The sequence below is a fragment of the Limulus polyphemus genome, unplaced genomic scaffold (assembly GCF_000517525.1).
Source record: "Limulus polyphemus unplaced genomic scaffold, Limulus_polyphemus-2.1.2 Scaffold31, whole genome shotgun sequence".
NCBI classification, from domain to species: Eukaryota; Metazoa; Arthropoda; class Merostomata; order Xiphosura; family Limulidae; genus Limulus; species Limulus polyphemus.
Genome location: NW_013665641.1, coordinates 629,816 through 645,031, shown reverse-complemented (window position 1 = coordinate 645,031; position 15,216 = coordinate 629,816). Strand labels below are relative to the sequence as shown.

At 29.8% G+C, this 15,216-nt stretch overlaps 2 protein-coding genes across 7 annotated transcripts in view; one reads left to right on the top strand and one right to left on the bottom strand.

The window, feature by feature from the left end:
* LOC106459899 (calmodulin-regulated spectrin-associated protein 2-like) overlaps positions 1 to 9,343 on the bottom strand; it is a 110,553-nt gene extending 101,210 nt beyond the window's left edge. For all 6 annotated transcript variants that reach the window (XM_022386806.1, XM_022386822.1, XM_022386827.1 and 3 more), the window contains exons 1-2: positions 9,234 to 9,343; positions 4,565 to 4,700 (exon numbers count right to left, since the gene is read on the bottom strand). In XM_022386806.1, the coding sequence (XP_022242514.1) occupies positions 4,565 to 4,654 (90 nt within the window). In that variant the 5' untranslated portion in view covers positions 4,655 to 4,700; positions 9,234 to 9,343. The remainder of the gene's footprint in view (positions 1 to 4,564; positions 4,701 to 9,233) is intronic.
* Positions 9,344 to 9,390: 47 nt separating this feature from the next.
* The window catches only part of LOC106459961 (stromal cell-derived factor 2-like), a 52,533-nt gene continuing 46,707 nt past the window's right edge, over positions 9,391 to 15,216 (top strand). Inside the window, exon 1 of the mRNA XM_013919636.2 lies at positions 9,391 to 9,756. Within this exon, the coding sequence (XP_013775090.1) occupies positions 9,672 to 9,756 (85 nt within the window). The 5' untranslated portion in view covers positions 9,391 to 9,671. The remainder of the gene's footprint in view (positions 9,757 to 15,216) is intronic.

Below are 15,216 nucleotides of genomic sequence, written 5' to 3'. Positions count from 1 at the left end.
ATGTTTCTTAAGAAAAAACTTTATATTTTATCTGTTATTTTCAGTAATTAATCTCTGTACAGGTTCGGTAGATTTAATTGATCTCACAACCACCATAAAAATTAGGAAATAAGTATAAATTATGCCTCTTTTATTCTAGAATGAACACAAATTATAACATAAATGTTTAGATGAAATAGCTTAAATCTCATAACAATATACATTTATATATATTTATTAGTTTTAATATATTGACCTTTCAGCCATGCCTAGCTAACAACACAGAAGTTACAATGATGCGGCACAAGTGCACTCATGTCACCGTATTCAATAATATAAAACTGACCTTTAGTCTATACGAAATGACCACTCTTGGCTGTGTTTTAGTAGACTAGTATTTTGTAAAATACAGTCACATTTCAATTACTATTCATTATACATGTATATAGATTATTGCTATTTAGAAAATAGTTCTTAAACTTATTTTTCTTAAAACATAGAACACTAAATAAAATAGTAAGGCAAACAATTATCTCTTCTAGTTATGACCTTTGTACTTGGTTGCTGCTTCACGTAGGTTGCTAAGCCTTTTAAAATTTCATGCGTGGTGGATATAAAACAAAATTTAGCATCTTGAGACAATGCAGAGCTGGGCATTTCATTAGTCACTTCGTATGGTGTTCCTTAAACAATAATACATACAATAAAAAAACTGGTAGTGGGCACTGCAAGCCAAGTTGCCTTCTCTCTAGTTAGCAGTTCAAAATTAGTAACAGTGGAAGATAGCCTTAGTAGCTTAACTAGCTTTGACAAGGTGAGCAAGTTTTGAGGCAATATTTCAATTAGTTGGATAATTGAAAAAATCAAAAACTGCAACAACCAAAACCTTTAATTTTGATTATTTTTGTGACAATTGATTTAATCATAATTTTGTTAATTGGTTGTTGAAATAATCAAAAGCATTAATAATTGGAAATATTAATTTTGATTGTTCAGTTTAATTGATTAGTTTACATGACACCAATTGATGTATGCACTACTCTCAGGCAACTGATTTTATCAGTTTGTCAATTAACCCTCTTGCTAGAGGGACGTCAAAGTGAGCATGTCACAACCTTTTACAGAGTTACATTCAAAATTTAATTAAAGTACTTTATTATCAATGTATACGAATCATCTTGGCATCAAAATGTAGGTAATAAATTAAATTTTAATATCATATAAGACTTATGTTCTTAATTTTATAAAAAAAATAATTATATAAATCTTCAATCTCCCTTAGTTTGAAAATCATGAAATTTGTTCTCTCAGTTTTTCCCTTCTCTAATTTACTTACCACCTCTCTAGAATTCAATCTAGACCACAACAACAGAAAAGTGATCAAGCAGAATTGAAAAGAATCCAACAGCATAGTAAATTCAATGGACTGGATTCATGGAAGAATAAATGGAGTGGACCAATCTCATAAGACTAAACTAAGTAAAGATACTCTGAAAATTCTTCTCAGCTGGGTATCTCCTTGCTTTCATCTCCCTTTAAATAATATACATATATAAAAGCAGTATATATATGTACCTGTAGAACTGTCACATGCCCATACATGGTTACAGGTGATGGAAAAACAGGTAATTAGAGTCAGATCTTAATGTGTTATTCTGCACCTGTAGTGGAAGATTCTTGGATGAGTTAACAAGTACCAGCTCCTATGGTTAAGGCCCCCTGCATCAAAATCTGGCCAAATCATGAAACTTAATCCCATAAAGTAAGCACCCAGGAAGAATATAAAAACACCCACACATGCTCAAGAAAGAGCTCAACAGTTTTAAGACAATGCAATGGGAACATCAAATAGGTTGAGAAAATAAAAATTAAATGTCAGATACAAAATAAAAAATGTGGTTTCTTGGTGTAAAAACATTTCATAACTTCCTATGTCAGTACTTTTTTTTTCATATCTGCCAAATGCGTTATCTCTTTTTAAAATTCGCTAAATTTATAATTACATATTGCAAGTTATATGTCACTTCTATGTTACCAAGTGACCACGCACTATGAGCCTCCAAAACCGAAAAATCTATAGATAAGCCATGTGACTAAGTTGGTGGAAGATGTGACAAAATACAACTAAATGGGAACATCAAAATCAATTGTTCAAACTGAAGTGATCATCAAATGACACAGATAGAGAAACAAATACCCCATTCAAATGCTGAATTCCAAAAAACAGTGTACTAGTAAAGTTCAAATACATAGCTGGTCCAAGAAAGAGGAACAATATGAAGACCCTTTTCTCCTTTGTACTCTGTGCATGTCTGCCAGAGAAAAGATAACAGGTGAATCTGATATGCTTACCAGATGAGCAATTGGTAGTTGCACTACCAGTAACATGTTATAGAAACCACTAAGGTTTTACAGTTTTAGCACTGAGTTGTCATAGTTAACATAGAAGATGTACTTCTGCAGGGTTCCCGTAAATGTTGTGTTTCAAGAGTAAATAAAACCAAAATCAAGTGTAACAAATATTTTTATATTTTGCATTTGAAGTTCATATGTCATGCTGTGTTGTAGCCTACAGAGTGCATAATTCTTCTCATGATTCATGGCATGCACACCTTTTACTTACATCCACACAGTACAAATTGCAATGTTAAGCATCCCTTATGTTACATAACTTTAGTGTCTACTGATTGACTAACAGACAATACACTACTGTATAGTGGTGCAAGTGGTTAAAACAGGTGCCCCTTCCAGTAGCCTTCTGCCTTATTTCAGGGAAATTAATAGTCTAACTCTATGTATACTTTTTGCTTTTGTTGGCATTGGAAACTTCAGAAGGGAGAAGAGGGGTGAATAAGTTTTTTAAACATCCACCACAATTGGATAATTTGTATTTTTTAACATTCCACCTTATGTTAGTAAATTAATTGTAATCATTTTATTTTTTAATATTAGTGGAATGCATTATTGAATAATTTGAAACTAAGGAACTAAGAAAATTTTACTTGACAGCAGGAGAGTAAGTCAACAAGGAAAAGCTCAATATTCATGTTAATGCAATTTTTATGCATGAATGTCCTAATTGTATCATCATGGATGAAGTAAATTGCTTTGTAATGTGTCCTATTTATCATCATATAGTTTCCAGTAAAATTGAAATCATATTTAGCATTTGCTATGACCCAACACTAAAATATCCATACCATTTCCTGTGGTGCACAAGTGGAAATGTTCTGTTTTGTTTTATGGAATTCACTAGGTGGCAACTTGGATGGAGCAACATCTATTTCAACAGGGAAAGTTTTTCATGTTTCAGAAAAAATTCTGTCTGTTTTGAACTCATTAATTAGATTAAGGAACTTAATTACACTTAATTTGTGTATAATTACTCAAATTTTTTGGAGAAAATTGATCTATAATGTGTTACAGTGATGCATACTCAAGTTACCTTCATGTTACCCTTTTAATTCTATTCATCACTGTGTAGTTTTCAGTAAAATTGATATCTTTAGTCTACATTTTGCTTCAATCCAACACTACAGCATCCATACTATTTCCTGTGGTGTCATGGGTGGAAATATTCTGTCCTGTTTTACAAAATTCAGTATATAGCAATTTGACTAGGATGGAGCATTATTTATCTTCAAAATCATGTGTATTACTTGAAGAGGAGAAACTCATAGTGGGAAGAAAAAACCTCATGCGCAAACCAATGCAATGTAGAAAATGTCATAATGTTACAACAGTTAGTAAGTAATAAGTAAAAAAAATAAATTCTGGTTTTATTATGTTTTATGTAAAAAATTATAAATGGACCCTATTTCTTCTAAGTGGTTGGGTTCCTGGGAATCAAAATATTAAAGTGTTACAGCAAACACTGAATCTATACAAAATTTGTTTAAATTTTATATTTACACATTTGCTGCATATGTTATTAGCACAATGCTTATCAAATTTTACATTACAATGCAAAACTACTGTTACCAATTATTACCAAAAGTAATTTGAACTAAAAGTTTGGTTCATGGTTAAGTTCTTGTAGATTAGAGAAAGTGTAATACATGGTCCAGAGTATAAACACCACCATCTTTAGTTATCTTACTTGTCCAGAAATATACCTACACAGAAAGACCTATTGTTTTGTACTATAAACTTTTAAGTATTCAAAACTTTTCAGTTATATACTACACATCACTAACTAGAAAATTCAAGTAAACATTTTAGCCTAGTACTAGGTATGATCAACTGTGAAATTTAATAATGATACAAATACTGATGAAATACAATAATTCCAAGCACACACACAGTAACTGCAGTTATTTATGTTATGCTAACTAATAAACATTTTGAGAAAAAAAAGACCATCTTATTCTTGTTACAGCAAAAAACTAAAGTGTGCATAAGATTATAAAAAATGCTTTCACACCATTCTTTATAACACTAGCTATTAGTCTATATTAAGTGGTTGTTGACTTAAAAATTGTGATAACTACTATGATAACAATAAACCAGAACACCCACCATTCATGATTAAATACACATTCACTTATCATAATAAAAAAACAACAAGTACTGTAGAAACATGTACCTTAACATGGTCATACTCTTCATATGAGCAAATGTCTGGAACACAGCTGTCTAACTCATCATTTGTTCCAGGTCTCTGGTCACTATCCATGTTTTCTTGAAATATTTTCTCCAGATGCGCTGGGCAAACATTAACTCTAATGACAAAACACAAACAGAATTAAAATTAGAATCATGAAGACAAAATTAGAACATAAATTTGCTGGGTAATTTTTAAAACATTCCCAATGAGACTGTAGAGAAAACTAAATATTTGAAATTAACATAGTGTATGTAAACTGAATAGTTTAATTTTGGTTATTCATGTGTAAACCTTTACCTTGCAAAAAATGCTTTCAAATAGATATTAAACAAACAAAAAAGAATGTACTGTACTTCACACAGAAAGCACATTCATATTCTAATTATATCATCAGGTCAAACAAAAAAGGATATTATAAAACATATTATCAGATCAAGATCAGTGGAAAATATAAATTGTATGTATACTGTGAATTTGCATCTTTTCACTGAACAGACTCATAATTTTAGGAGTGCTTCATGAATCAAACAACACGTGTGTTTACACACACATATATATACTGGTTTGTAATTTATTATTAACATTTAGAACTTGTTATTATTAATTTTTTAAAAAATCTTACATTTTTCAGTACTTGTACAAGTATTATGTTTAATCCTGTGGATACGTGAGGGTCAAGGTGCACATCTCACAACCTTTTTACATTTATGATCAAAATTTAAACTACTTGATCATCACTGTATATTAACAAACTTGGCATCCAAACATAGTTTATAATTGAAATTTTTATATTATCTAAGACTTAATTTCTTAGATTATCAATCTGCACCCCTGAATTGCATAATGTGATAGCACTCTCAAGTTTTCATTTATACATTTTTCCCTTCCCTTATGAGTGATTTTGACAATGAATCATTTAGAAACACAACACAAACTACAAATATTTACAAGCCAGAAAATAAAACTTCAATCTCAAGTATTCTTGCTTTACTGAGATATCAGTATATTTGTTCAACCTACATACCTCTCCCATATCCTGTCTTTTAAGAAATGTCTAAATTCCTACTTACATCACTACTGAACAAGTTCATAATCAATTAAAAGAGCTGTACTAAACTACATAAATCAGGTGATTGTTTTGTTTTAGTGGTCAAAGCTGCTAATTCATGAAGTGTCTAAAGATGTTACTTTGAGCAGTAATGACATTTTAAGCTATTTATAGGTTAGTTAAAAAGCCAGATAAATTATATTAATTTTACAACATTCTACTCTAGTGCCTGATACTTTTTGTGTTCAAAAATGCATATTTGAAAGCAACATGACAACCAACACAGTGAGAGAAAAACAGGTATATTGAACTATGCAGTCGAGTGCAAAAGACCTCAAGGATAAAGCAAGTGCTAAATTTCTCGAGTTTTATGTATTGTTATATATTTTTCAACAAAATTAACTAAAATTAAAGATTAGAAACTTACTTGATTTGATAATAAAACTTAAATGAAAAACAAATCTTTATGAGGAGCCCATCCAGATTTACCTTGAACATTCACAGGATGATTTGTTGCTTTATTATGTAAGTTAGATATGATTCAAATAAAAAAAAACATAAAATTAAAGCAGTTGTGAAAAGTTTAAGTAGTCTGAAACTGTTGGGATAAGTAATTGTAATTGTCTATCTATTATACGCAGTCATTCTAGAAAAACTTTTCCTACAGATTATTTCACTGCAGTTAGTGTTAGGGTAGAGAAAATAAGAGATAAAGCATAAAGTTTTACAGAAAAAACTTTTGATATTCATATGCGAGCTCTCAAGGTCATACAAATAAAATATGAAACTCAGATAAAAAATAAGTACATTTATACTTAAATTACTGACTCAGGAAAGGCTTTATAAATTCACTGATAAATTTTTAGTAAAAATATGTTATTACAAAATCTGATTTTTTGTGTAAAACAGACTTGTAATGTTTACTAAAATATTGCAAAATTTTGTAACAATACACTTATTATTTAATTTCTGTAGTGAACATTGGTGTAAAGAAGACATTTTGATACTAGAAATAAACAACCTTATAACACAAGATTGTTGTTTTTCTTTAACTGGACACTCAACTTTCGCTTTACAGCTTCTTCAGGAGCATTCCACTAAAACACAAACCAGTTACAGTTTGCATTTTTGTAGAATGCTCCTGAAGAAGCTTTAAAGTGAATCATTGAGTGTCAAATTAAAAAAAAACGATTTGATGTTATAAAATCATTTATTTCTAGTATTAAAAGATACACTTAGTACATTCTGAGTCACAGTGTATATAATTTCATGGTAACATGGTAGTTACAAGGTAAGTCAAATGGATTAAATCCATCTACATAGGGTTAAATAACTATTTCATAATGCCAAGAATTTATTAGCATATGTAAAAATGATACAAGTACTTAAACTGCTAGCTATAGTAATTATAATCATAAATCATTCTTGTGTTATAAAGCTTGTTGGAAAAAACTTGGAAGTCTGAAAATAAATAAGGTTTCCTGGATTTGATAATTTTGTCAGACAGTGAATATGGATATGCAAACAAAAGATCTTGCCTTATTAATCTACTTTCTTATTAGTTTGATCTGGATGAGGATAAAGGAGAAAATTTGGTTTATTTGAATTTTCAGAGAGCATTTCATAAGGTCTTGTATAAAAGACTGCAGAACACAAATTACCTCATTTAGAATAGAGGGCTAGTTAAAACGAAAGAAAGCAGGCTGGTGTGAAGAAGTAAAAAGTTATCAATGGAGTTTCATCTTACTGGCCCAGTGTTACAATCAACAAAATGTAAAACTTTGCACACATTTATGGTAAAGCCATTGTTAAAGTAGAACATTATTTTAACAAGTAAGGTATACCTAACATTGACATCACTTAAAATGTGATTATTCTAGTAAAATATCAGAGTTTTGTGTAGAAAATGTAGAAGACTCATTAATTTCTGAGAAAAAATGCTATTAAACAAAAACCTTCAAGTAATTTGTAAATGATTTAATATCTTTACTAGCAAGGGAACTATGAAATGTATTGGATTGGTAAGTTGATTTTGTAGTTTTTTTGTTCATATTATTTACAATAATTCTTTTGCTTTTGATACTTTTTTTATTTACATTTACTGTACAGTTAATATTTAGTGTTACTGCAAAAGACTTTTCCAATTTGTTTGCTGCAACAATACAATATTATAACAATGTTTCACATGCTATTCCTGAGGCAATGCGTCATCTTATTAATATTATAATACAAAATACTTTTAAAGTTTATCTGATCAGTTCTGTGCATGTCCACAAGCTTTATTACATATTTCTTTCGACTCCAATGAAGTCAAAATGGCAAAACTGTGTCTAAAACTATTCTCTCAACTGAAGTAACAGGTGTTTTAAATAATTTTAAATGGCAAAACATAAAATCTGCATTATAATTGTAACTATAAGTTTTGTCTGTCTTATGTTAAAAACTATTTGTATGGTATACTTTATATACCTAAAAAACACTTCTTAGCCAGACTTCTTAACTGACTGTTAGACAATTTCACTAATCTGTTTGTATATGTATGGTACTACTCATTGTTAGAAAATAATATTTATATTATTGATATTATATTAAATATTTTATAATCATTACACAGGCTATAAATAATTAAAAAAGGAACTGGATCACTTATAATTGAATGTGATGTCTCAGAGACTCAAGAATGGTATATACTGAAATTGTGTGATAAATATCCAAGTACTCAACTTATCCCATCTTCTGGTTTTAAAGTTGAATATAATTTAACCTCTCTATCTAAAATCTGTAAATATCAGAATTACTTAGCCAGAGGGCTATAAAGCTTAACACAAAAGCCAATATTAGTACTAATAGTAATGGCAACAAACTGTGTTAACATTACTATTAACTGCAAAAAACTAACCTTGTGTTACTGACCAAAGAAATTTGTGGCTTTAGGTTTAATCTAAAATTTAGTAGATTTTGTAAAATTATTAATATAGTTGAGCTTCTTACTAAAGCTCAACTAATTTGAAAAGTAATGTAACAGATTTTTAAATACAGGCACTAATTAAAATATGCAAAGAAAATAATAAATGTTAAAGCTATACCAAGTTACACAATGCTACTGCACTGGTACTCGTACTGGAAGTACTAATACTAGTGCCGTGGTAGTAATTAATAAATTATATTTCGAGTGTTTTTACTATATAGTATATTATTAATCATAGTATTACTATTAGTATATAGCATTCCTAAACTATCCAAAATAATACAAAAACAAAAGGAAAATGACAAACAAAATGTGTAAACTGTTTAACATATTTTAAACATTAATCTTAAATAAACTGATAGTGATAAATTACATTTAACTCCTTTTAAGTTAACGCAAAAAATTAGGCCTATCAAAAATGCTCTCATATAGTTTAGTTATAGTATTAACGAGGACGACCCCCTTAGTACAAGCAGATCAAAAATTAGGCGCTTCATATTTAATCCGCAATCTGTACTAGCGACACGTAAATCGTTTTCAAACTGAATTGGCAAAAGCTTTCAAGTTTTACCCAACAACTACTCCTTCATTATACGTTAATACCATATAATAATAAAATATTTTAATCCTACCATTAACAAATCATAAAATGCAATCAGGAGAATAAAGTTAAAGGTAAACTTCGAAATTCACAGTTTTCGATTCTTAGTCATTTTGTGTAAAGGTAAACTACCACGCATGTGTCATAAAATTCTATTTCCTGTTTCGTAGCGCCGCCGGAAGTGTATTGACATGACGTGTATTTTTAAAGAAACGTGAGATACCGGTATGAACGATAATATTATACGCATATCTATTTGTTCTGTTAAATAATTATACTATAGGGTTTTGAGTGAGGCCATAGAAATTAATTGGTTGTTTTGAAAGCCTGCAAGTATAATTTAGTAGGTAATCTTCTCTGTTGTGTCATCTGATACAACCCAAAAGCATTTTAATTCGAAAATAATAAAAAATATAACCCTCTGTAGTGTTACTATAGCATCACGACATTGTCATCAGTGCTGAGAATAATGACTAAAGTTAGATGTAAAAGCTGTATTATACTGGCGTGGAAGGTTATATTATTTTTGTTGCACCGGTATTGTTATTGTGAAGGTAAGCCTGACTTAATTCCCAAAATGATATGAGACTAAAACTTTTAATAAAGACTGATGTGTAACTTAAAATTATAATGTTAGCTTCCAAAATAGGTTTAAATGTAATATTATCTGTATGAGTGTTTCACAGTTTTGCATGTTTAATCTAAAAGTAAAATTAGTTGTTATTAATAGTAATATTAGCTAAAAAAGAAAAAATCTTAGTTTACATATTATACATTATGAGGGTATTGATCTCGGCTGCTTAGACATTGGTACTGGGTGTCTCAATCTCTTATGTGTCAACCTGGGTTAGTCTTCATTGGTTTCGATCTTGTTTAATCATTCATTTTATTTTAAACAAATTTTTTCCAAACATTAAATGGCTTCAGTCCTTTTAGTTTTAGTACTTACAGCTGATAGGTTATACTTTTCATTCTTAATTAGTGCTATTAATTTTTATCACAGTTCACAATCACAGTAACAAGTTTAGCTGTTCTCTCTCTATTGTTAGACATGTTATTTTTCGTGCTTTTCAGTTATATTTACAAACAACTATGGTTAGGTTGTAAGCTTAAACTCGCATAGCAACTTCTGATACCAACTGGCAAAAATTTCTAGGCTTTACATAAGGTTAAAGGTGCAGTAATTCTAGCTACTTACATAGAAATTTCTTGCTCCATAATTTATTACTTATCTGTATTTAGCTACATCACAAAAACAATCACTAGATTCACATTGGAGACATTCTCATCAACCTTAACAACCATTCCATGGCTTCAATCTACTAATTTTCCTCCAGGTCTTGATTTTAGTACTGTGGGTCCAACACATACATTAGACTGCTAGTGCTAGTTGGACAACATGAAAGCAAAAAGTCTTAAGCAACTAAAAAATTCCACAATTAAGCACTGTTATTCAGCTGTTGACAAAAGTGATTGCTTGAAAACAGCTTTATAGTGCTGCATCATCATTTTGAATATAATGACTATCACAAGTGACATTGGTTTGTCACATTTGATCTTTTGGTAGCATGCAAGATTTGTTAGAACAGGTCAGACACTATGATCACTTACACTAGATCATGGTTTCTTGATGCTTTGAAGGCTTGCAGTTTAGTTATAGGCTTTGTTAGACTTAATTCATAGAGGCTTAGATGGAAGATTGGTTAGTTGGACAAACACATGGCAGATGAAATTTAATTATAATAAGTAAGGAAATAGGTAGGATTGCATCATCTTTTTTTTTTTTTTCATGTTTAATGGAAAGAGTTGTAGGAGTAGAGGACAGATTTGAGATTTAGCAGGATAGAAATCATCTACAAATTATGCAATTTTCTTTTTTGAACAGGGTGGTTAGTTTTTGGAATAGGTGTTCTCCAGATGTGGTACATGCAACAGGCTTGGGATAGTTCAAAAAAGAGCTTGGGGAGTCTAGGCTTGATATAGGCAGATTGATATTTGGTGAAATGAATGGGCCTAAAATGTTACGTTAACTGGAGCTTACCCTGTCTTTTATAAGTCTTAATATTATGTTCTCTCATCCAGTTATCTTTAGAATTTAGTACAGTTAAGTCAGAGACCTTTATCCCGTGAATTTTCTGATTAATCTTATAAACTTGAATAATATCACATGTTAACCCTCTTTCCTCAAGAGAAAATAAGTTATAATATTTTAGTAAACCTTTGGTCATATCTTTTGCAATTGATTAATTATTAAGTTTGATACACAAATGATTAGTGGAAAGAGATAGAAAATTATATTGTTTTATATTGTAAAAAAGCAAAAGATTTGAAATAGTTGTGTTAGCCTATTTCAAATAGGTGCAAAATTTACACAAACATGGTATTCTCCATACCATACATGTCCTTGGGACAGTTACATTTTCAGGTGTTTTTAATACATAATTTTAATGCTGTTGACTGAAAATTTTGAATAAATTATATTATTAAATATAAAATATCACACAAATAAGATCTGGCTTTAGTGTGCAATTTTTGTGTATATTGGACACTGACATCTCAAGTTGCCACATCTAATTACATGACATGATTATCTTGCGAGATTGACAACTAGCTTGAATATTGGGATATATACAAAAGTACATGGGGAATGTGTACAATTATACAGGCCGTATATTCTATTTTTGATGGCACAGTATTGTATTTTGAACTTTATTTATTTTTCAGAGATCACATGGGGAAAGAAAGTTCTAGCAACAGTGGTAAGACTACTACAATGCCAAATGATGTATCAGAAGCTTCTAAAACTGATACTGCATGATCATTAGCATATGCAAAGTTGATGAGTGATAAAATAGACAGTGACACAAGTATAAAAACTGTTGATAACAACAATATAAGCAAACATCATTTTGAAAAAGTGCATTAATATTGCAGAAAGTAATGTCCACACAGCTCTAAATCTAACAGATAGTAAATAGGGCAAAAGCAGGGATAAATATTACAATGTCAACAAAAATAGCAATTAATCATCCAATTCTAAAATAAGCCAAAATTTCTTTAAAAACTATTTTATTCTATCTAAGATCAACTGAAACATTTCTACCAGGATTCTTAATAAAATAAATATTTATTAAAACCTTCATAAAAGTATATTTACAACTCAAATACTGCCCAGCCAAGGCTTATACAAACAATAGATTTCACTTTAAAAACTTTTAATTCTACAAAATAACCTTGAGTGAAGAATATAACTTTAGGAAAAACAGTCAGAAAGAAAAACCTAAATTTGGAAATTATCTCAAAAATTCTAGTTAACAATATGTACAGTTCTCTAAGAGATTAAGTCAAACAGTATCTTTCTCTCTGATCTCTTGATGTCTAGCAGTATTACACCTTTCTGTTATACTTTTATTTAATTGTATCTGATAATGAAATTACAATTCAGCATATAATTGCTATTTTCCATTGACAGAACATCTGATCAATGTGATTTCATATCTTTCAGATATTATAGGCTATTCATATTTAGTGTTGAGTATTCATTCCCAGACTACAATTAATTATAATGAGCAGGTTCTCTTAAGTAATATATTTCAGCCTTTAGCTTGTGCAGTTGAGGAAGTAGGGGAGAGAAGGATAACAAAAAGGACATATATGGATGAGAATGAAAAACATAGAGGTTATTGTTATAGGTGATTCTCTTGTATGATGTGTGGATAGGATAGTTTGTGGAGTAAATGGTGAGAAAAGAAATTATGCTATCTAAGGGATGGGGTCAAGATATCAAATATGAAGTAATGCTAAATCTATGTAAATCTCAGTCTTGATAATGAATTAAACAACAAGATTGAACTCAAAGTAAATGAACAGTCTTTATTACAGTAAACATGAAACAGAAACACAGTGTTTGTACTTGCTTTATGGAATGACGTACTTTCATTTTTCCTGAATTCCGTGGTTCAAACTGCTTACTTTAACCCATTACCTGTCGTGGCCATTTTATCTTATCATGAGGGCAAAATCACATTTGTGAATTGAAAAAATTATAACGAACTTATCTTTTATTGGATTTCAGATTTTATTTTTGTAAATAGTAGCATAACATTCAATTATTTGTACAAAATTGTATTATTTAATGAAGTTTAAAGAGAAATTTAATAAAAAAAATCCCAAAATACATTTGAGACTATAAATAAGCATCCTCTAAGAAGAAAAGTTTTTTAAAAATTAAAAAACAAATGTTTCCTTGCACTTCAATGCTGGTCCTGCCATCTATGATTGTATCTAAACCTTTTTCTAGTCTGTTTTCTTTATAAAACAGCATCTGGGCATATTGAACCTCAGTTGTAAAACTTTTAGCCAATCCTAGTTGAAGGTGTCAATTTCAGTACCATGTTATTCCAATCACTGTATTTCACGTTTGACAAATCATAGGATGTTAATCAAAGCACTTGATGAAACGTTGTTCTCTGGATTTTACAACATGTATGTGGGTGGTGCTTATTATAGTAACTGCCGTTTTATGTTGAGGTTGAGCAGCCAACAATACTAAAGTCAATTCCATGCAATTTATGATGACAAATTGCATGCCAATTTCAAAATATCTGTTGTTATATGATAATGTAAAACAATTATATTTCTAATGAATATACACATGTGTATGTAGCATCTACATGTAAGCTATAAAGCTCAAATAAATCTATTAAAGGTGGGTGTGGCATCTGTCAGGGGTTGAAAAAATTATTGTTTCAACTGTATTCATTTAGAGAATGTTGAAATGAATGAGTCAAAAGGTTACTTAAGCAACTTATTGTCTAGATGTACCTCTCCTTAACTACCATTGTATTATTGAAGGTACAGAGAGCCAAAGTAGAGAATTTTCATAGCTTGTTGGTCATGTGACAATACATCTATAGTTCTAAGTAGTTTTTTTTAAAGGTTTATTTTCATATAAAGGACTTTGGATCATAACATACATTATAATATTAATTTCATTCACATATATTGATAGTAAAGGTGTTTAAATAAATTTTGAATGTAACAGTGACATTGCTCAGAAAAGCATTTAACCCTCTCCAGATGGTTCATGGGTCAAAGGCCATGTCATCGCATTTGTTGACTCGTATTCAAAATTTTATTGAACTACTATTTCATGAATTTATGTCAATAAGTTTGGAATCAAACTGTAGATTATAATTCAAATTTTACTATTATACATTGTTTAATTTCTTAATTTTAAGTATATATTAAACAAACACAGTTAAACATCGATTTTTGTGTGTCATGTAATATGCTGAATGCTGCACTGGTTCAAATTAGATTAAATCAGTTGTCACAAAAATAATCAAAATTAAAGGTTTTGGTTATCACAATTTTTTATTGTTCCAATTAAACAATTTATTGAAATATTGCCTCCAAACTTGCTCACCTTGTCTTTGTTATGACAAAGCTAGTTAAGCTACTAAGGCTATCTTCCACTTAATAATTTTGAATTGCTAACTATAGAGAAGGTAACTTAACTTGCAGCACCCATTACCAGTTTTTCTGTTTATTTATTTTTATTGTATGTATTATTGTTTGAAGAACACTGTACTAAGTGATTAATGAAATGCCCAGCTCTGCATTGTCTCAAGATGCTCAATTTTAGTCACATATTTGTTGACAGAATGAGAACAAGGAAAATATTTTGTATTTCAGAGGTAAGTACGTGTTTGAAATTTATTTCAAGTCTTTAAAATGTAAAAATTAACACAAGTCAGATCTTTATATATGCAGATATCTGAACTGACTATACTAAAAAAGAATATGGCTTTAGCAAGAGCAGTTAAAGCAGCTTGACTTCTAAAAATCATTGTAGATTAAAATTTGTTGAACTAACATACACAGAATATTTACTATTATAAATAATCAAGGTAGATCTTCTAATGGCAGAAACTGAGAAAAAAGAAAAAAATATTAGATTTCATAGCACTATGAACTGAAGTATAGGAAATATCAAATGTATAATATAATGG